The sequence below is a fragment of the Chrysochloris asiatica genome, unplaced genomic scaffold (genome assembly GCF_000296735.1).
Source record: "Chrysochloris asiatica unplaced genomic scaffold, ChrAsi1.0 scaffold00007, whole genome shotgun sequence".
Classification (NCBI taxonomy): Eukaryota; Metazoa; Chordata; class Mammalia; order Afrosoricida; family Chrysochloridae; genus Chrysochloris; species Chrysochloris asiatica.
Genome location: NW_006408525.1, coordinates 18,217,111 through 18,241,064, shown reverse-complemented (window position 1 = coordinate 18,241,064; position 23,954 = coordinate 18,217,111). Strand labels below are relative to the sequence as shown.

The 23,954-nt window shown below is 44.4% G+C and overlaps 1 protein-coding gene across 1 annotated transcript in view; it reads right to left on the bottom strand.

Annotated features, from left to right (window-relative positions):
• Window positions 1-22,923, bottom strand: part of CA10 (carbonic anhydrase X) — a 683,978-nt gene extending 661,055 nt beyond the window's left edge. Inside the window, exons 1-2 of the mRNA XM_006832414.1 lie at window positions 22,871-22,923; window positions 20,689-21,319 (exon numbers count right to left, since the gene is read on the bottom strand). Coding sequence (XP_006832477.1) covers window positions 20,689-20,749 — 61 coding nt within the window. The 5' untranslated portion in view covers window positions 20,750-21,319; window positions 22,871-22,923. The remainder of the gene's footprint in view (window positions 1-20,688; window positions 21,320-22,870) is intronic.
• Between the last annotated feature and the right edge of the window lie 1,031 nt (window positions 22,924-23,954).

Below are 23,954 nucleotides of genomic sequence, written 5' to 3'. Positions count from 1 at the left end.
CTATGTGTCACTGAATAGTTTCCGACCCATAGTGACCCTGTACAGGGTTTCCAAGGCACAGCTGGTAAGCTTGAACCACCAACTTTGCAGTTCAAACACCTTTGCAATCTGACACATTAGCCCACAGAGCCACATCAGGACTCGAACATACATATATACATACATACATACATACATACATACATATATAAAACAGGCTTTGACAAGTCTAGTCTCCAGTTGTAAATATGCAAATACATGGCATTAAGGATTTTCAAACAAAATAGATTCAGAGAAAGTTTCAGCCAGACACGGTACATTGCTTCCGAAGATCATTTTCTGAAAAGACACAATTGCCTTCCTTCTTATTACCTGTAAAAATCCCAAACAGCCTAGTTTCTTTTGGTGACTCAAGTTCAACCAATCTCAACTGATTATGGACTACGTGCACAAATTGTGCTAAATCCTTTCACATGCATTGGCTCACTTAATCCCCATATTTTACATGATATTGTCAAATTTATTCCTAATTTTATCCAACATTCCTCTTGTTCTTTTTGCAAACAATAGCAAAACCCACCATCCAATGCAATCTAGATGATAAGCATTCTGATCCAATCTAAAACCTAACCCCTGCCATTGAGTTGATTCCAACTCACAGAAATTCTCCAGGGCAGAGCAGAATGTCCTGTAGGCTTTCCAAGGTTGTAGATCTTCACAGTAGTGGACTGCCACATCTTTCTCCTACAGAGAAGTTGGTAAATTCGAACTACCAACACACTGATTAGCAGCCAAGTGCTTAACTACTGCACCAGCATTTTCTAAAACAATTTATTTCAACCTCCCTTAACTCTAAGATAAAGCCCCAAAACAAAACCAATGCAACTCCAAGATGCTGTAATGGTTGCTAAGTGCTGCTGAGTTACCTTTAACTCATAATTACTCCATAAAGGGTTTCCAAGGAGAAACTGGTGGATTTGAACCATTGACCTTGTGGTTAGCAGTCCCATGTTTATCCTATAGTGCCACACCAAGACTCCAATGCAAATAATAGATGTTATTATTTCCAACATTTTGCAAGAGGATACTAAGACTCAAGAGATGTTAAATAACATCCCAAAGTCTGCCAGGGGCTGATCATCAATGGCTCATATGCAGGTTCAGTCTGAAGCTGAAGAAAATTAACAGAAGTCCCTGAGAGCCAAAATATAACCTTGAATATATTCCACCTTAATTTAGAGATCATTTAAGAACAGATTTCAGGCATTAGACACTAAAGACCGAAAACCAGAAGAGTTGTGGGATAACATCAACAACATCCTACAGGAAGAAAGCAAAAGGGCATTAAGAAGACAAGAAAGAAGGAAAAGACCAAAATGAATGTCAGCAAAGACTCTGATGAAACTTGCTCTCCAGCATAGAGATACTAAAGCAAATGGAAGACATGATCATTTAAAAGAGCTAAACAGAAAATTTCAAAGGCAGCTCAAGAAGACAAAGTCAAATATTATAATAAAATATGTGAAGACCTGGAGTTAGAAACCCAAAAGGGAAGAATATATTCAGCATTTCTCAAACTGGAAGAACTGAAGAAAAGATGCAAGCTTTGAGCTTGAAATCCTGAAGGATTCTTTGGGCAAAATATTGAATGATACAGAAAGCATCAAAAGAAGATGTAAGCACAGAGTAGACAGGGATGGGCAACTTGGACATTGGCTACCCAAAATGGGGATGGGGGAGGTTTACAAAGGCTAGAAGTGACTGGCTTACAAGCTTTCAAGAGGGAACCTAGATCCAGAGGGTATGGGGGAAGGTAGAATCTCCAGTGAGTAGTATCCAATCTGTCTGGGCGGGGCTGATGAAATGATACAATAGTGAATAACTGTTATCAGGACTGATTGTGAGGGTTAGAAATGTAAAAGTAGATGTTTTATAGCAAGGAGGGGAGTGATTAACATTTCAGTCTAGGAGTGGAGGTCCCTGGGACCATCAATGGAGAAGAGCGGAGAGCAGGACCCTACCCAGAGAAGCGGTGATGCCTGACATGGAAGCAGAGATGATGACGTGGAGAGATGGAGCAGCTGGAGACTTTAGACCCAGAGAGGGAGAGGGGCTGTGTGCTGACAACCGGGGTGCAGGCTTGTAGTGTATACCCTTTGGTTGGTTGATGATGCATGGAGGGGATTGTAACCATGGTAATGAAACGATATACAATAGAATGAATGTAAAACTAATGTTCTCCCATGTAAACTATCACATAATTCACAATAAAACATTAAAAAAAAGAAGAAGAAGATGTAAGGATTACTCAGAGTCACTATACTAAAAAAAAATAAATAAAAAAAAAAAGGTTGATGTTCTACCATTTCAAAAGGTAGTATATGATCAAGAGTCATTGGTGCTGAAGGAAGAAGTCCAATGTACACTGAAGGCAGGGGCAAAAAGCAAGACTCTGAGAACTGATGGAATACAAACTGAAATATTCAAAAAAACTGATGCAGCAATGGAGGAACTCAAACATCTATGCCAACTGATAGGAAGAGATCCATATTTATGCCCATCTGAAAGACAAGTGACCCGATGGATTGCAGAAATCATTGGACAGTATCATAACATTTTGCTAAAGATCATTCAAAAACAGCTGTAACAGTGCATTGTTAGGAAACTGCCAGAGGTTCAAGCCGGATTCAGATGAGGAAGGATATCATTGCTTATCTCAAATGAATCTTGGCTGAAAGCAGAGAATACCATAAAGATGTTTACCTGCACTTTATTGGCTATGCAAAGGCTTTTGACTGTGTGAATTATGACAAGCTAGGGACAACATTGTGGGGAATGAGTACTTCAGAATGCGTAATTGTGCTCAGGAGGAACCTGTACATAGACCAAGAGGCAGTCATTCAAACAGAACAAGGAGACACTGAATGGTTTAAAATCTGGAAAGGTGTGCACCAGGGTTGTATTCTTTCACCATACATACTCAATCTTTATGCTAAGTAAATAATCTGAGAAGCTGGATTACATGAAGAAGAATGTGGTCTCAGGATTGGAAGAAGACTCATTAACAACATGCAATATGCAGATGATACAACCTTGCTTCATGAAAATAAAGAGGACTTATAGTATTTACTGATGAAGATCAAAGACCACAGCCTTAAGTATGACTTCTACCTCAATGTAACAAAAATCCTCACCACTGGACCAATAAATAAATAATAGAAAAAAGACTGAAGTTGTCAAAGACTTCATTTTGCTTGGATCCACCATCAACAGTCAAGCAGCAGTCAAGAAATCAAACAACATATGGCATTAGGCAAATCTGTTGCACAAGGCCTCTTTAAAGTATTCAAGAGCAAAGAGGTCAGTTTGAGGACTAAGGTGCGCCTGACCAAAATCATGGTATTTTCAATAGCTTTATATGCATGTAAAAGTTGGACAAAGAATAAGGAAGACCTTATTGATAGGAAAATTGATGTATCTGAGTTATGGTGTTGAAGGAGAATATTAAAATTGCCATGGACTGCCAGAAGAACAACCAAATCTGAGTTGGAAGAAGTGTAGCCAGAGTGCTTCTTAAAAGCCAAGATGGCCAGACTTTGTGTTTTCATACTTCGGACGTATTATCAGCAGGAACCAGTCCCTGGAGAAGGACATACAGTTTGGTAAAGTGGAGTGTCAGTAAAATGAGGGGAACCCCCAGTGAGATGGATTGGCACAGGGGCAGCAACAACGGGCTCAAGTGTAGCAATGATTATGTGGTTGGCACAGGACTGGTCCGAGTCTCATTCTTCTGTGCATAAGGTCTCGGTAAGTCGGAATCACCTTGATGGCACCCAACAACAACATGGGCACCATGGAACATTGGTGTTCAGTGGTAGAGTTCTCACCTCCTGTGCAAGAGACCTGAATTCAATTTCCACCCAACACATCTCTTGCATAGCCAGTATCCACTGACAGGAGGCTTGTGTGCCGCTCTGATGCTAACTGTCAGAATAGCTCCCAGACTAAACCAGACTAGAGAGAAAGGATGGTTGATCTATTTCTACAAATCAGTTCATAAAACCCTACAGGTCTGATCTGCGACCATTCATGTGGATGGCACAGGAGCAGGCAGCATTTCCTGCCACTGTGCTTGGGGTGACTAGGAGCTGGGGGCTGACACATGGCAGCTAAGAACATCAGTATGGGCAACAAGGTGTTCAATCAATGCTTCCAGAGAGCAGTCAATGATGACCTCTAAACACTTTCCATGGTCGCACTGCAGAGCTGCAAGGTTATCATTCTACATATAGAGTTTGAGGTGTCCTCTCATAATACCTTATTTTATACTTGATCCCTGAGAAAGTACTTTTCCATTCACTCACCATCCGGAAAGGCCTTCTTGTAGTTCAATCTTACTGCGTCAATATTTCAAAAATCAAAAAAGTATAACATCAGCTGCAAAGTTGGGTATTTTTTGGTAAAAGACTCTTGTTGCAGTTGTTGTTAAGTGCTGTAGAGGCATTTCTGACTCACAGCAACCCTGTATAGGATTTCCAAGGAGTGGCTAGTGAGCTTGAACTACCGAAAGACTCTTATTGTTGTTGTTGTTAGGTGCAATCGAGTTGTTACCAACCCATAGCGACCTTATGCACAGCAGAACGAAACACTGCCCGATCCTGGGCCAACCTCACTACTGTTGCCACACTTGAGTCCATCGATGCTGTCACTTGGCCAATCCATCTCGCTGGGGGTCTTCCTCTTTTTCTCTGACCATCCACCTTACCAAACATGATATCCTTCTCCAGCGACTGGTCCTTCCTGACAATATGTCCAAAGTATGAGAGACAAGTTTGGCCATCTTGGCTTCCAGGGAGCATTCAGGCTGCACTTCTTCCAAACTGGATCTATTGGTTGTTTTGGCAGCCCATGGCACTTTCAATATTCTCCTCCAACACCATAACTCAAACGCAAGACTCTTAGCACCATGCAATTTTCAATTCAGAAAGTGCCTAAACATATTGGTCTAGTCCAATATCCCTGTTTCAAAGGAGAAACCCAGAGCAATAGAATGACTTCACTTGACACTGAAGATGTTCTAGCTTCTATCCCAGTGATCTTTTCAGAAAGTCACCTGATATTCTTTTCCACAAAACTTCCTCATATGTTAGAGGAAAAGAAATAGAGAGCCTGATAGCTCTAGATCTAGAAAAAAATATTCCTTGTTCTTGAAAAAAATATATTCCTTGTTCTTAGACAGTTTCCTTTCTCTGAAAACTAAAATCTTGAATCCCACTGTTACTCAGTGCTTTGGCTGTTGCTTTTAGGGGTGGACCATTGTTCCAAAAACATCTGAAAGCTTAATCAACCATCTACATACTTTCTTACTCCTTCACAGAATTCAAGGAGTATTTCTGAAGCATTTTAGAGAGCAATTATCTGTACAACTGTACCAATAAACAACATCATGATAAATGAAGAAGAAATTGACTTTGTCAAGGATTTCATTCTATTTGGATCAATAAGCAATGTCTATGGTGTGGTACTGTTTGATCAGCACTGAACGTCAGACCACTAGGTTGGCAGTTTGAACCCACCAGTTGCCCCTCAGAAACCCTATACAGAGTCACTATGAGTCAGAACTGACTAGATGGTACTTCAAATCAACAATAACATGGAAGCAGCAGTTAAAGTATCAAGCTGCATTGGGCCAATCGGATGCAAAAGACCTCTTTAGGCAATCTGAAAAAGTATAACTGTCACTTTGAGGACTAAGGTGCTTCTGATCCAGGCCTTGGTCTTGTCAATGGCTGCATATGCATGTGAAGGCAGGGCAATGACAAAGACAGACCAAAGAAGAATTGATGCATTTGAACTGTGGTGCCAAAAATTCTGAATATGTCCCATGGACTGCCAGAATAAAACAAAACCAAAAAAGCAGAAGTGGCGAAAAATTCAAGCAGAATGCTCCTTAGAAGCAAAGATGATCTGGCTTTGGTTTTGTTACCTTCAACACATCAGCCAGGAAAGACCATCACAGTGGTGGGAAGACAGTCAGCAAATCTGGAGGAGACCCTCAATAGGAGACCCTCAATGAGATGGATTGATACAGAAGCTGCAGCAATGGGCTCAAACATGCCACCAGTTATGACAATGGTACCAGGCCCCATTTCGCTATACAGCTGACAACAACTCAGTGGTGCCTAGCCATGACAATATATTACTTATGGATGCAATTTGGTAAAACCATAAAAAAACAAAAAAACTTCATAACATTTACCCAGGACTCAGAATACTGGGCTATTGTTTTAGGAAATACTTCAATGGAAACAAAGATTGCCAGGTATTAAACACATGTCAAAATGGCAAAAGCTGGAAAACTAGCTGTTCCGAAACAGGAGAAACGACACATATAAATAATGCTATTCTAGAGGAATAGTCTATTATGGAATGATTACAAAGAAAGTCATGAATATGGAAGTGGCAGATACTACTTAATTGTTCATCAAATCCAGGTCTGATCACTTCTGTGCACGAGGCTAGCCTACTATTCCCAAGCTCTTCTGAAGTCCTATGAAGCCATGTGACTGAACAGAAGTGATAAGCACAGCTTTCCTGCTTAGCCCATAAAAACCCTCCCATAATCCTCCACACTTTTTCTCCATCTGCTGATGTTAATGCCTAGGACAATTTTGGCAGTCATGTTGTGAACACAACAGAGCCTTCCATCAGGCTTAGGACCACAGGGCAAGTTTCCTCTCCCACCTGTTTCCCCTCATTGCCTCCCCCCACACATACTCACTGAGACAATTAATGTGGAAATTATTGTGTTATGCCACTGAGACTGTGGGAAAACACTTAGGATAGAATGTAAAGCTCAAAAAAACAAAAAACCAACTCAAACAAAATATGGAGTTGATTTCAACTCAGCAACTCTATGCAATTTATGAGACTGTAAATCTTTATAGCAGCAGACAGCCTCATCTTTCTCCCAATGAGCACCTGGTAGGCTTGAACCACCAACCTTGTGGTCAGCAGTCCAATGCTGATCCCACAGCACCACCAGGACTCCTTAATGTTAAAATGAAGTACAAATATCAAGATTGAGAAGAATTTACGAATTTCAGTTCTGGTACATGAAAATTTGGTCTATGGGGAATCAATCATGTTTTGTGTGTGTGTGTGTTTATTTTCTTTGATACCATTTTGATACTATTTGGCACTAAACTAAACTGAATGAATGCCACCATCACAAGCATTTGTGACACGGAAACACTCTGCCGACACTTTCCCTGGTCTTGAACGTATTAAGGACCCAGACGACAGATGCATAAACAAAGTCTCATTCATTACCCTGTTCTGTGTGTTTTATCCACAGACATGGCTCATTACAAGGCTTCACCTAGCTTTACTCAAGCTCTGATTTCAGCAGTTCTAAAAGCAGAGCAGGAGAGAAAAAGCTGCACCAACGCCTGCACTTAAAACAGCCTACGGTTTTCATTTCACCACGACAACACTGCACTTCAAGGACACAAGCTAAGAGGCCACAAAGAAGCTCTCCACCACAGTGGGGAAAACAGACATGAAACCTGTGACAGATACAGGAAATAATGACGTCACAAGTTTATAACCCATTCTACAGGGATCTGAGTCACCATGACTTAGAGCTGAGAGCATGACAAAACTTGGACATCAAGTAGCATATTTGTATTCATACCCAGGCCATATAATAGCAACATGATGCCTGTGGATGCCTCACTTTCTGTCAGTGTCATCTCCACACTTCCACTGAGAGGTGACTAGTAGGACCCGTTAGTCGATAGTCTCTGCTTTTTTATTCTTCTGGGACTAAAATAACAAGTAAAACACACCAAACCTGAGCACTTCATCACAGCTGTAAAGAACAACTGGGAGGTGACAGGAAGAACTACAGAGGGTCTGCTGCTTTTCCATTCCTAGGCCCCTAGCTCTCCGCCCTCAGTACTGGTCAGCCACACCACAGCTTGGTTACAAAAGGCCAGAACGGAAATGCTGTTTTCTGACATAAGACAGAAAACACCACAGAGACCAGAGCCGTTTTCTGTGTTGTTTTCCATCAACTCTAAAGGACGGGGTAGACTGTTCCCCTCAAGCATTCAATTTCATACACAGACTGAGGCCCTGCAGTGAGCTTTTTCAAGTGCTGTTTTTTTCCAAAACTGGAGTCCAGGGAGAAAACACCAAATTCTATACCTTCTACTTTAAGAAGAAGAAAAGTAGACATGGAAAAAGGATCCACTAATCCTTAATTGTCCTAATAGAAGTCTTTTTTGTGTGTCGCATCATAAAACACGGGGAGTTTACATTTAAAGTTTACATTTTAAACAACTCCAACCAAAAAGCAACCCCATCACCATCAAGTCAATTTCAGCTCATAGAAATCCTACAGGACAAGAGTAAAGCTGCTCCCATGGAGTTTCCAATGCTGTAAATCCTTAACAGAAACAGACTGCCACATCATTTCCCATGGATCAGCTGTGGGTTCAAACTGCTGACCTTTAGGTTAACAGCCAAGTACTTAGTCACTATACCACTGGTGGTGGTGGTGAGGTGCCGTGGAGTCGGTTCTGACTCATAGTGACCCTGCATATTGTTCCCGAGGCTGTAAATCTTTACGGGAGCTGAAAGCCTCATCTTTCTCCCGCGGAACAGCTGGTAGTTTCCGAACTGCTGACCTTGTGGTTGGCAGCCTGATTCATAACTACTAGAAGTCCTTAAACAACTCCAGCTGCCCAAAATAACGATGTTTCTTAACACCAAGATCAGAGTTGAATCCAAGGAGAAAATGCAAAGCTACCAAACACACTGTTCCCTAGAAGATTCGTTTCTCTCCCACACTCTATGTTCACACAAGAAGCAGCAAGATTGCTGGCAGGGATGTGTTCCTTACCTCCCCCACCTTCCCAGCTGTAGGAAGCAGCCCCCAGTCTCCTATGATGGAAGGAAGGCCATCCAAGAGTTCTATTATTCATTTTGGTATCAATCTGGTCATTCATTATTGTGAATCTTCTAAATGCCAAGCACTGGACCGGACAACGGGAAACATAACGTCTGTGTATCACTATATATAGTGACTATTGAAAGTACCATGGGCTCCCAGAAGAACAAATACATCGGTCTTGGAAGAAGTACAGCCAGAATGCTCCTGAGAAGCAAGAATAGCAAAACTTCACCTCATGTATTTTAGACATGTTAATTAGGGTCTCTGAATAAGGACATCATGTTGGGAAAGTAGAGGGCCAGCAAACAAAGAGAAAGACACCCAATCAGATGGGTTGACACAGTTGCTACACCAATAGGGTCAAACATAGCAATTGTGAGGATGGCGCAAGATCGGACAGTGTTTCATTCTGTTGTGCATAGGGTCACTGTGATTCGGAAACAACTGGACAGCATCTAACAACAACATATGTATATTCTAGAAAACATCATTACTGATGTTTTGTTCGTTAGATTTTATCTTCTGACTGGTCCAGGCAGTGCTACATCATAGGTGACATTCATTAGCATTTGTAATAAATGAGGAAACTCATTAAACACTGGGGGGGGGGGGCAGGAAGACAACTTCCATAGATATTTGTTATTTTCAAGAATCCAGGGAGATATTTAAGGAGCCCTGGTAACACAGTGGTTAATCATTCACTGCTGATACTTCGGTGGTTCAAATCTATCTGCTGCTCTGTGGGAAAAGATGGGGATGGGACACCTGCTTCCATAAGGACTGTTGTTGTTATGTGCCGTGGAGTCGGTTCTGACCCATAGTGACCCTGTACAGGATTTCTGAGGCTGCAAATCTTTATGGGAGCAGAAAGCCTCATCTTTCTCCCACGGAACAGCTGGTAGTTTTGAACTGCTGACCTTGCGGTTCGCACGCAAATTCATAACCACTACGCTATCAGAGCTCCTTTACCATAAGGACTCTCTTATGGAAACTCTTACGAGGGAGTGCTACTTTGTCCTAGAGAATTGCTATGAATCAGAACCGACTCAATGGCAGTGGGGCTGGCTCTGAAGGGTAGCTCAGTTCAGTGCTCGACTACTAACTGAACTGTTTGAATCCGCCTAGAGGCACCTTGGGAAAAAAAGGACTTGACAAGCTACTTCTGACTGTATCGTCACTGATAACCCAATGGCGTTTTAAAGCATGGGGTCCTCATGAGTTCAAAATCACTCAACGGCAACCAAGTGTTTAATAAGGTATTTGGAGTCCTAGTGTGTTGGCGGTTCAAACCCACCAGCAGCTCCTCGGAAACCCTATTCAGGGTCGCTGAGTTGAAACCAACTGGGCAGCACTTAGCAACAATGACATTTGTTATTCCAACATGATGGGAGGGAAGATCTATACTTGTTCAATAAGTGCTACCATCAAAATCGATTCCTTTATGGATGAAAAGGAGCCCTGTTTGTGGCTGGGTGAAGCACTAGTGGAAGGCGACTATGTTGACTCCTGTCCTTCAGCAAATGTGTTCCTTCCCACGTGGGCATTGTTGCCAAATGTACTGTGAAGTCAGCAGCTTCTGGCTCGGGAAAACTCACCTGAAAGGCCCAGGCTTCGTTTCCTCCTGCCGGCCCCTTCCGCCACTGTGCGTGAAGTATTGGGCACAGTGAAAGATTCATTCTGCATTTACTGGGACAAAGGTACCACCTCTCCCAGATCAGAAGGGAACAACATTTATAGACTGTCTCCTTCACCACCACCAATAATCGCTAGGCTGCCAATGTGATGGGCTCACAATGCTAATGTAATCAAACCCAAATAGGAGCTACCCCATTACCAATCCAATCTCATTATAAAGAGTAAGTACAGCTTGGTTATGAAGGCAATCCCAAATCACTGCTCACTGTCCACAGCTCCCTAGCCCCATTCCTGCATGATGGAAATCCTTTCAAGTCTTGTCCAACGTTACGTGAGAAAAAGAAAGTTACCCAGGGAAGAGGAATAATCCAAGAGAATAAGATGATAGTTGACAGGCTACAAAATCCAAACTCAGCCAACCGGACCCTAGCTCTTTTTCCTAAACTGTACGTATCCAAGCATCAAAATAAACTAAGCAAGGCAATAAAGTCTGTAATCTATACCCAGGTTACCGCAAAAGCTTCTGGGAAGCCACCGGAATTGGAGCCAACACTGGAAAATGACTAGTGATCTGGGCCAAATGTAGCATAACTGGGCTAATGCCAAAATCTTGAAGCATAACTAGTCTGTTGTTGCTGAAAGCAAAGGCACAAGCTGAAACAAATGTATTTCCTTTACAGAGGGGTAGTTTTATAGGTTGTTATTATTATTATATGCAAGGTGTTACTGTTATTGAAATCCTCTTTCCTAAACTCTCTTAGCTCTCAACCTCATCCACCCACTGCACACTCTTCATTGTTGCCATCTTGACCTCTTGACAGTTCTTGCCTGCACCACACCCTATCTGACCTCCCGGCCTTTCAAATGCTGTGGTCACCTCTCCCACATCACACACACTCCTCCCAATCAAGCAGGCACAATTCTCTAAGCTAACTCTTTAGCAGCCTTCAAGAGTCACCCCAGGCATCCTGTACCAAACACTCCTGCCTTCTCTCCTCAAACACAGTCAGTTGTTTCTTTTAAGTACAATACTTCTCACATTCTGCTGCAGTCATTAATGTCTTACTAGCCTAAGAGTTCCTGGAGGATAAGGTCGGTGTCTTACTCATTCCTGTTGGATCACCAGTACCAGTCTGCCCCCTCCAAAATGTTGAATGATGAAAGGTCTTTACACTCACTTTAGGGTAAATAGACCACCAATAGGGTAAACTGGAGGTAAACTGGATAGTTTAACAGACCACTGACACTCTCCCAAATGAGCATGCAGTCTATTGCAAAGACGAGTTGTGCAGCATGTGCTAAAGTAGAACTGCTGCAAAATGCTTTGCAGTACTTTCAGCATCTGTTTCGTGTCAAATAGTGCGTCTATTGCTTGACACACAATTCATCTTCATGACATAAAAGCATATATAGACGATTCATTTCTTTTAGCCTCCATCTAATGCTAAAGACATTATTATTATTATCCAAGTACAAAATTGAAGACATTTCCATTTACTTAACATGAAAATACCAAATCTCAAAAATACCAGTAAATCAGAGCTACAAGAGATAGGATAACCATCTTTTTGTTGTTGTTTTTTTTTTTCCCTCTCTAGCCTGTCATCCTGAATGTGCCATAATGTCATCTATGAGGCCAGGATTTTTTTTTTTTCCAAAGAGTTTCATGAGTAATAATAAAGGTTGTCAAGAAAAGGCAGCAAAAAGTTGGGTCTCTAAGTTATTGCTTGTTAAAATAAAAATGCAAAAACATCTTAAATCGTCCACAAACCTGATTTTGTCATTTTTCCTGAATTCCCCTTTGTTGTTGTTGTTGTTAAGTGCCGTTGAGTCGGGTCCGACCCATAGCGACCCTGTACAGGGTTTCCGAGGGGTGTAAATCTTTACGGGAGTAGAAAGCCTCATCTTTCTCCCGCGGAGCAGCTGGTAGTTTCGAACCGCTGACCTTAAGGTTCGCAGCCCGATTCGTAACCACTACGCTACCAGAGCTCCCCTTTAGTGCCTCAAAATTAAACAACAGCACTTTAAACTTTTGATCTTGGTCTAGAGGACCCATCACGTTCTCCTGAACTGTTTATCTAGCCATCTCTGCAGCTTCTGACTCCAACACATCCATCTCATATGCCAATTAGACCATACCTCGGATACTCTGGGTTTTGAACACTGTTATTCTTCATTCATGGAATGCCTCAGGTTTTCTGTTCTTTATTGGGATATCACATATTCCTCCAGTCCTAGTTTAAATCTCTTCTCCTTTATAAATTCTTCTCTCTCTCCACTTACAAGCTCCAACAAGAGTTATTTGCTCGTCTATTCTACTCTTAAAGTACTCTGTATCTCTCTCTCACAGAGCCTGTGCCATCTTGTAAATGCTAAGTGTTTTGTTCACTTCTGTGATTCTACTGTGGACACAAAGTATGCCATCAATACTTTTAATTTTAAAAACAACAACAACAAAACCCAGAACCAATGACTGAATAATTTATTGGCAATTATAAAAGCAGCTCTAAAGTGTCAACCAAAACTATTATTATTATTGATGACGATGATGATTTTTATGGGGACAGTCCCCATTCACTGAGTGCCTACTACATGCCAAGTACTATGTGACCATCGTATATACATTTTCTCCAACATTCATTTGACAGATGAGGAAGTTGAGGCTCAGAGAACTTTTTCCAAGACCACACAGAGTGAATGCTAAAAGTAAAATTCAAACTTACGCCTCTTTTGGTTCTAAAGTTCATGATTACTCTCACAAAATATGTATCGTGTGGCTATTTCAGTTATCTATGTGATCTAGGTACAAGCTAGGTATCACAAACAATACTTTGTTAGCCTCACAATTATCTTGTAGGATCAACAACACTGGGAGGGAAATATCATCTCCATTTTACAGGTGAGAAAACTGCAGTCCTCTCCCAATACCAACTGTATGCAACTTCAAATATGCTACTAACTACGCAAAGTAGTACAGTGATCAGAGATATGCAATTCAAATTTTAATTAATGAAAAATCCCTAACAAAAATATCACCAACAGATTAAACTTAATAGAACACTCCACGTTGTCTCAGTTCATCCTCAGCTCGCTGTGTACACTCAACCCAACCTCCCAGTATTTCTTAAGGGAACTTTCTCCTCTAGCTGAGAAAACATTATTAAACAAAAACATCAAAACACGAAGTTACTGTTTCTCAGCAGATCCTCCCATGTAGATCTACACATTTCTATGTTTGCATCCTCAATGGATCCTGTACTTTTCCATTTGTTGCTGTTGTTAAATACTGCTGAGTCTGTTTTGACTCATAGCGACCCCGTAAGGGTTTCCAAGGCTTTACATATTGTGCAGAAGTAGAAAGCCTCATATTTTCCCCATGTAGTACTTGGTAGACTTGAACTTCTGATCTTGTGGTTTGTAGTCCAGAGGCACCGTGCTCCCTTAACAAAACTTAGGCAAGTGTTGTACTGAAAGAACTTGTCTGTGGCCATCCACTGATTAGAAACATGTCTAAACATATTTTGTTTGAAATAAACCTGTACATATATAAGTTGGAATCCTATTAGTAATACTTTTTGACTCACCCTTGCATATCTAACTCTCCTAGTCCTCTCATTTTGCTGATGTAGATACCTCCATCTCTTCCATCTCAGTCTTCAATGTGTATCTAATATCCTCTTCTCCCTTCATGTGTGGAGCTCTCTTCTACATTTGCCTTTTATCAATCACATATTATTCTTCTTGTTTTTTTTTATAATACTCTACCTTTTACATGGAAGGAGCTCTGGTAGCGTAGTGGTTACAAATCGGGCTACGAACCACAAGGTCAGCAGTTCGAAACTACCAGCTGTTCTGCAGGAGAAAGGTGAGGCGTTCTGCTCCCGTAAAGATTTATAGCCTCAGAAACCCTGTACTGGGTCACTATGAGTTGGAACCGACTCCAAGGCACACAACAACAACAACAACCTTTTACATGGAGTCCGGGGGTGGGGGGGGCGGGGAATGCTGCAGGATAATGCACTGGACTGCAAGGTTAGTGTAAACCATAGGATTGGTTGTACAAACCCACCAGATGCTCCTCGAAAACCCTATACAGGGTCACTGTGGGTCAGAGCCAACTGGACAGCACTTAACAACAACAACAACAACAACATTTTCTAAGGCATCCTGGTGTGGAGTTATAGGATAAGCAGTGTACTACTAACTGCAAGTTCGGCCATTCAAACTCACCAGCCCCGTCTTTGGAAACCCTAGACAGGATCCCTAAGAGTTGGAATCAACTTGACAGCACTTAATAGCAACACATTTTATGCATTACTACTTTGTTTATCTTAACAATTAAGCATTATTCAAATGATTTTAATTACTCATTATATATACAGGTCTCAATTGTGCTTTCATAACTATGTATTCAGCATGGATGATTACATTATACAATAAAAACACATACACCTTTCATTTATATAATACAAAAAATGTTCATGACCATTCTATTTCCCTCAACAATTCCTTGCAATGGACATATAAAGACAAGGATGCTTCAAAAAGCTCATGAAAGAATGGAATGGAATGGAATTTTCCCACAAAAAATTTTGAAGCCTCTTCATATATGACACCCATTTTACAGATGAGGAAATTGAGACTCTAAGAGGCTAAGAGAATTGTCCAAAGTTATATAGCTAGTGGAGATAGAATTAGACTGCAGGTTGGTCGTCTAACTTTCTTACTCCTTGTACAATGGCCTGCTACCATGCATGTGTTTAGCACCCAGATCTCTTCCTGATCTAAATCAAACCCCTGGCTCAGGCATGTGATGTGCAATAAAGATACAGACAGCCAAGAATGGCCATCAGCCCTGCGCCCCCCTTATACTCGAGAGAATGCTTCTCCACATTGGCACTACTATTCTCCCCTGGGATTTCATTTTACTCAGAAGACTCTCTTGAGTCACTAGAAGAGTCTCTTCAACAATGACAGCTAGTCAATGAGCAAGGTATATGACATCATCTGGAAACTGGATTCAAACAAGCCACGTTGGAATGATATAATCAGGTAAGTGTTCTTTGTTGATGGGGACTCTTCCTTATTTAAGGGCATCTCTGAACTTCAAGCCCTTTTGACAGCATTACAGTTTGTAATTTTGGAAGCAGTTTCATTTTGGGTCCACACTGAGTTATAATATATAAGCAGAAAGAAGAAAAAATCTGTAGCTCTTGATAGTAGGCAATACTTTGTTCCCAGATGATTTATGAAACTTACAAGCCTCATTCCAACAGCAAGCTCCCGGGGATAAAGTGGGTTACACTCATGGCTGCACCCACGCCTAATGCCACCTGTCTCATTTGCATGAGAAAGAAAATTATGAGACATTTTCAAAATTGTTTCACCAAGATCTCCTTGGCAGTGGGATTTGAGCTCCATGTTGTTAAAATGTACCCACTGATGATCCTTTGCTGTGAATTTTGCTTTTAACCAAGGTAACTGGGAAAGAAGGTCAAGACTCAACTCTACCTACAGGTTTAGAAGCAAACTCACAAACCTAGAGTTAGATCTTTAGGGGCCATAAGATAATGCTATTATTGCAAGCTTATTACAAGCCAAATTGTGCTAAGTGAAATGCATAAGACACATTATCTCATTTCATCCATTTCACAGACTTGTGGCTCATGTACTATTTTACCAATTGAAACCTGGTGTGGCACTGTAGGATAAGCACTGGACTGCTAACTGCAATCTAACTTCAAGGTTGTGGGTTCAAACCCACCAGCCACTCCTTGGAAATCCTATACCGGTTCACTATGAGTCAGAACCAACTTGACAGCACAATCTTTAGGTGAGGAAAATAACATATGAAACATTCTTCGGTTGCAGGGATTGCAGGTCACAGGATATTGGGGGCAAACTTGAATTAGAGTTTCATCCGTTAGATTGGCAAAATCATCTACAATCCAAAAGCCAACCTGAATTCTAACTTTAAACTACAGAGTCATTCTAAACTTCTTCATCCAACCCCTCCTCTAAGGCTCATAGACACTTAACAGAATGGATTCTTCATTTGGAGAAATCAGAGTACGGGAAAAATAATAATAATAATTGAATGAAAACATTTAAAGCATGAAAAATGACATTCTGAATTTTGACCTGTGAGTTTTGGAAGTCCAGGTGCGGCACTGTAGAATAAGCACATGACTGCTGAACACAAGATCGGTGGTTCAAACCCACCAACTGCTCCTTGGAAATTCTATACAGGGTCATTATGAGTAGGAACCGACTTAGCAACACTTACCAACAACAACATTTAAAAACATAACCCACAAATGCTAAGAACAAACATGTGCATTAGCATGCAAACATAAGATTAAAATATGTGCAATCTGATGCAAAATATATGAAACCCACACATAATCTAAACTGTTATAGCTGCTGTCATTATGAATAAACTGACAAGGAAGAAAAGCTACATAAAGGGGAAATTGTGTAAATTAAATCAGGTATCTGTCTTTGGGCCAGGAAATCTCTCCTCGCGCTGTGAAGCATTCGTTCTTGCTGATGTGAACAGCTTTTGTGGAAAGAGAATGGTGTTCTTGCTAGCACAGAGAAAAAACATCCTGACGCACCCTGCATTTTCTCTCTCTCTCTCTCTCTCTCTCTCTCTGGTCCCTTCACAGATCCTGGGTGCTGTGCATTTTCAGTAAAACGACATCTGAGTTTAATATAGAGCCAGAGAACTCTCAGGTCATGGCCTCCCCTCTTTAGCTTAGCTCTGTTGCCATGAAGTAGCCAAAATTGATGTGATCTCTCAAGATAAGCATGTTACTCACATGCTGAGCAGATCCCCCAGTACCACTGGCTGCCAGCTTCATCACAACCACATTATTAGTGCAGAGTCATCAAATACACCAAGTTCAGGTCTCTGTATTTACACAAGGCATTCAAACAAGTCCCTGGAGAAAACTCCTTAGGTATTCTTTCCATGTGTGTGGGTGGGGGGGCATGGTGTAGGAAGGGAACTCTAGTTTGCAAACACTAAGCCACAAAGCACTAGGGTGTTTCTGAAAGCAAATGTCACCAGTGAAGTTCAGTGGCCATCCCTACCATGGACCAAAACTACTATTAATTGTTTCCTTCTGCAATAGCTTTACACTCCAGACTTTTGCTGACCTTTTTTGATTTAGCCTGGTGTTGTCTCTCAGTGATGAATGCAACTCTCTCAAGGCACCCATCATTGATACCTGGCCACCCAGGACATATGGCACTCATTTATTGGGTAGGACTCTTCATACCAGGATGATAGAGAGGTGTTTTGTTTTACCTTTTCCTTCCTTCCTTTCTTTTTTCTTTAAAGATTTACTAAGGTCTATGAACACAAGGTTATGTTCCTTTGGGTAAAGCGCAGTTGTGAGTAAATTAAAACAGCAAATCATGGAAACTACAGAAGAGAAAGGCCCACTAAACTCCCTGAGCCACGCTGACTCAATCCAAGAGCCCTGCAGCCCCATCTCTGAAGGCTGCCAGATGGGAAAAAAGGAGGAGTCTGAGTCCCCCAAACTGTGGCAACCGTGAGTCATAATTATATTATAATCATAATTCTGACAGACACTGGCAGAACTGAATGAATAGTTCTGCTTATGGAAGGAGAAGAAGGCATCTTGACTATGAGTGTGTAAATATAGAGTACATAATGCTGCATCTCTGCCTGAAATGTCTTCATAAAGTGCAAATTAAAGCAGCTCCTATCTAGGCATTTAAGGAGCTCTGGTAGCGTAGTGGTTACGAATCGGGCTGCGAACCTTAAGGTCAGCGGTTCGAAACTACCAGCCGCTCCGCGGGAGAAAGATGAGGCTTTCTACTCCCGTAAAGATTTACACCCTCGGAAACCCTGTACAGGGTCGCTATGTGTCGGACCCGACTCGATGGCACTTAACAACAACAACATCTAGGCATTTGGAACGTTTGTCTAGTTTTCTGTGTTTAGCAAATAGCTGGTAATTTTGCTTGCACTCTTATCCCCTCATTACATAGCAATGATGATAATTCGGTGAATACAGGAGAAAAGGCCACATTGTCGATAGCACCCCTCCCTCAGCTGGAAGTAACCCTCTCAAATGCTTCTAGCTGTATAATTGAGTTGCTGATACACCAAATCAAATATAGCTGTGGCAGGTAGTCCAGGAAGGCCTCTCTTAGAGGCTAAGAACAGACCTTTTCTCAGCTTGTTCCCCATGTGGTTGCCTGACTGAATGCAGGGTAGGGCTGAGGGTAAGAAGATGCTGGGGAGGACGGGGAGGAGGATCCAGAGCCTCACTGGGTGCTAACTCTTTGTAAATCTTTAAATGGCTTGGATGGCTGTGTCTGCTGTTTCTTGTTAATGTTTGAGATGGTAGAGAGTGGTAGGGAAAGGCTATCTTATAACTACTGAAATATTCTGAAACAAGAATAGATTGAGTTTGGAATAGACACCTAGACTAGAAAGATGTCAAAATGAGACGCCACCAAGTACATCTTGGATGTGTGGCTGATGTAAACCTTTATAAATCACCTGAGAATTTTCTCTTTTAAATACAAGAAAGGGGGGGGAGGCGCAAGGGGCACCCTTTTGATGAGTTGAAGTGATGCCCAGGCACTGTTTCTCTCTGCAGATTCTCACAGCATATCTCATTAAAATATTGCATGAAGCAAATTTCTTCACAGTGTGACCAAGTCCCTGCCCAAAGAGACCATTTCAGATAACAGATTCCCCTTTCTGTTGTTAGAGACTTCGAGTTGTTAAAAGATGTAGAGTCGCTTCCGACTCATACGGATCCTGTATAGGGTTTCCGAGGAGCAGCTGGTGGGTCTGAACTGCTGACTTTGTGGTTCACAGTCCAGTGCTGATGCTACAGCGCCAAAACAGTGGTATATGGGGCTGGGTGGAGGGTGAGTGTGGGGCACCGGTTTTTCATAGGCAGAATTGGGCGGGCTTAGGGGGTGGGGCTTGGCCAAGCTGTAGAGACAAGAACCATGTCCCTCCACTCTAATGCTGCCTTTCAAACGTGCCTGCTCCAAAGAGGTACAGACGCTGCTCCCTTCTAGTGACTTCATGAGAAGTTGGCTGAGTCCCCAATTCTGCAGAGGGGTTACAGGCAGAGGAAAACACCGCAAACAAGCTTTACCCTGAGTGCTGAGAGAGCAGTGGGAAGAATAGTGGGGTGGGCGTTGTTCATGGGGGGCGGGGGGCTGTCCACTAAACTGAACTGAGGAAAATACTGCTGGTCCGGGGTTTCCCCTGGCTGCACCATGACCCATCCTGCCCCCACCACCACCACCACCACACACACAACTTTCTGCACCAAATAAGACACAGTCCTGAATCCAAATCCTTCCAACACACACTCCCAAGCACAGATAGGGCACAATTCCTATCTCATTCACCTCATTCTAGCAAAAGTAGCCCGAGATCTGTGAATCTGCGCCTGCATATCCTCGCCTCTGGGAATTAATAAATACCATGATCTAAAGTGGTATTTATGGCAGTGTTGTTTCTGATGGGTAGTTCTTTTATTTAGGGTAAAAGGGCCATGCTACCAGGTTCCAGACCTCATAAGCGTCCTGATGTGTGTGCGGAAGGCGTGGAGAGACCACATCACTGGTCCCCGCTGGTACTCTCCAATCCCGCATCCTCCCGCATCCTTTCGCAAGTGCCCAGATACCAGGCCAGGGCTCTGCGTCCATTTTGCCAGCAGGGAACCACCGAGTTTGGGAACTTTGAAAGCCAGGGGATGAGGGTGGGGGTTGCCAAGGCTCATATTTCGGCGCCAGAGTTCTCAGCCAGGAAAGCAGTTGAAAATCAACACCCATCTGCCTCTTCTGTTTCATCCTCATCCCTTCTCCCTCGCTGAACTCCACACCGATCCTACCTCCCAACGCACACACATACACATACACACACACACAGACAATCTTGGGCTCAGAAGGTTTTTAATTCTGAAGGCGGCAACCCCACCGGAGAGATCTGCCACCTCCCTTCTCCTCCCACTCCACGAGGCTACTCGAGTGTCTTACACAATAAAACCCCCGTACATTGGAAACAGCACAGCCCAACCCAAACCCGCTCGCGACTCCAGCGCGTCCCGTACCTGATATGCAGACGATGAAATTGGCTTGAAGAAGAAAAAGCACCTCCCAAACTATTTCCATCCTCCGATTCTCATTCCAAGTGCATCACTCGACGGGAAAACAGGCGGGGGGAAGGGGGAAGCCCGACACAGCACACACACATACACACACACGGACACACTCCGAGCGCACACACGCACTCCCCACCCGACAGCCGGCCAGAGACAGTCACCCCCAAGATCAATATCGCAGTTTGAATTGTTCCAGCAAATCTCCCCTCGGGCTCGACGGATGTGCGCCCCAGATGTGCTGACACATGTCCGATGCCTCGTTGCCCTGGAGGTCTCCCCGCTCGCCCGTCTCTGCTCCTCCAACGAGCGGTGAAGACAGCACTAGCGGCGGTGGCAGCCACCTGAAGCCACCAGCGCTGGGCTCTTCCTGCGCAATCGAGACCCCGATCCGCCTGGCGTCCCAAGAAGACATAGACGATAGCCCCCCGCCGGGCCGGGCCGGGCCGTGCAATTCCGGGCCCCCGGCAGCTCGCCGCTGGCCAAGCCCAGGCAGTAGGTGCCAAGTTGCCTTCGAAGTCCGCCCCCTTCACCGGGGCATGGTCACAGGGTGGCTGCTCCGCTCCCGGGCCGTTTCCTCCTGCTTCCGGGGGGCGGGGAGGAGGAGCAGACACAGCAGACAGGGAGACAGAGAGAGAGAAAGACAAGCAGGGATTATTGCCCGACCCCGCCGGCCGCCAGCAGCTCCGCCGACCCTCCCAGCTCCTTGAGTCCGCGCGCTGCCCGCCGCCTCCCGAGCCCAGTTGGGGCCGCTCGCCTGGGACCAGGAGCGGGAACGGCGGGGTGCCAGGCACTGGCGAGCGTCGGGGGCCCGCAGGCTCCCCACGTCGCGCGCACTCTCTCTCTTCGCTCCAAGGCTATTTTCCAGGTCTCCCGGCACCCCCAGTTGCCTCGCTTCCACCGCCCGCAACTAACACCGCCGCCGCCGCGATTTTCCGCAATGCAACTGCAGGGGTCGTTATTTCCTCGCCTACGGATCCCGACGCTGCCCGACTCGGAGAGGAGGAGGAAGACAGGTGGGGGTGGGAGGGGGAGGAGGGGGCGGCTCGGCCAGGTGAGCGTCCCCGCAGCCGCCGCCGGGGGCCTAACGTCAGCCCCGCCGCCGACGCCCAGGGGGCGGAGGCAGGAGGCCAGGGCGGGGAGGTGAAGCTGAACCAGGCCATAAGTAGCAGCTGGCTGGGCGGCAGAGATCCGAGCCGCTGCCTCGGTCCTGGCCCCGGGCGGCAGACTCGACCACCCTCCCGGATCCTCGAGTTTTTCGTCTCCGGAGAAAGAACTTCGTGCCCGCTGATTCGGCGCGGGAGACCCGGGCAGGACTCAGCTGGGGATGCGGTGCTGCGCGCTCTCTCCGCTGCGTAATATTGGGATGTCTCCCTCCCCGCCCCCCCCCCCAGTATAATTCAATCCCTGCCCTTTCCCTCTCTAGTCCCTCTCCGGCACCCCCCCCCTTTCTTCCCCCTTTCCGCTCCAGTGCCAGAACACGACTTACCCCCGAGTTCTCCTCTCTGCAGGCTCCTAGAGCAGGTGAAACTCTCTCCGCTTGCAAGTCCCTCACCTCCCTCCTCCCGAAAAGGGAAAAAACGTCTTTCCAAGTCCGGCGCCAGCAGTGGCCGCTGCCAACTGCACCTCCGCCCAGCTCCAGGAGGATCCGGGACTATTGGAAACCCAGCCTTTGGGGGAATGGCCCTTTCCCTTCTTTCCTCGCTTGTATTAGGGTTTATTCCTCTCGGGAGGCTCTGGTGCTTTGAAGGTCTTTGCCAGACTCCTGGATACTCTCCGCGAGCGACTCTCAGCTGCTTGCACTGAAGGAGACTTCCCCACCAAACCCGCGCGCGCACACACACTAGCCCAGCGCGCGGTTCTCCAGAGCCCTCGGGGAAAGTGGGGGCGGCGCAAGCACCACCCAGGCCCAGGCGGGGGTCCGCGGAAGGGCTCGGTGCGTGGTGGGCTGGCTGAGACCTAGGAAGAAGGACTTGCACCAGGTCAGCCGCTCGCAAAGGGGAATTGGAAGGCAACCCTGCGCTCAGGACTATTCGCCTGAGAAGATGACTGGGAGCTTTAGGGAGAAGGAAACATTGCAGATTTTTGTTGCCTCTCTCGCTGCTGCAGCGGTTTGCAAAAGCCACAGACCTACCTCTTTGTAGGTACTGAAGCAGAGGAGGGCAGGGTAGGGGATCCCTGGAAAGACCTCGGATTTCTAGGCGAGCTGATGCGGCTTACAAACTGACGTTGGGAGATTTTGCACAAGCGCGGATGGACACACACAACAAACACAGAACTCGCCGAGGGTGCTTGCACTTCTAATTTTTGGTGTTTAGAATTCCTTTCAGTCTAATTCTCGGTCTAATACCCTGCCTAAAAGATGGTTAAGTGTAGGGGACAAGGGTTAGGAGAGTATCATCCATTAGTACAGAGTTGGTCTAGTGAGTCTTCCCCCGGCGTTCTGGCCTCCAGGCTCATCCGTGCGGAGGTTGGGACTAGAGTTACACTGCAGCGTTCCCAGGACTCTTGAACTGAATCCAACAGGAGTCCCAAGGGTCTTTTTGGAGAGTGGGAGGGCAGGAGAAATGGGTGCAGACTGACAAGCAGTATCTCTCTGAGCTTCCGGGGCTAGGCCGACTGCATTAGCCAAAACTGCTTCATAGGTCCTGCCGCCTCCAGTGATTCCAAAAAGGAACCGCCGGCAGACTAGACTACTCTTTAAGAAGGAGGTGTGGCTGAGAGATCTATTCTCTGAGCCAACTGCCAAGGACTCCAGGTGGCCAGCACATTTTAAATCTAAACCCATATGAAATAAATCCAGGAATCTGAGGGAAAGAGGAAGAACCTTAGCAGGAAAGACATTGAGACTCAGGACATGAAAGGAATAAGAAGATAGAATTTGGGGAACTTAATGCGGGTGTTTGCCTACTTAATCTTGAAAGTGGACCACATGGAAAGGATTATTCTGAGAGGAGAGAAAAGAATGCGGTTTGTCAAAGGTGAACATATTCACTCTTCCTAGGGTTCAGAACCTTGAGTGATCTGCTTTCTACATTTGGGGAAGGGATTTGTTTCCAGCCAGCGACCTCTCACCTCTGAAAGCAGAAGCAGAGTTTTTTGTTGTTGTTGTTTTGTTTTTTAATATAAGCCATTTGTTTATGAATTAATTCTGCACTTATAATTGAGTACCTTCTATGTGTCAAGCACTGGGACAAGATGCTAGAGTTTTGTATATG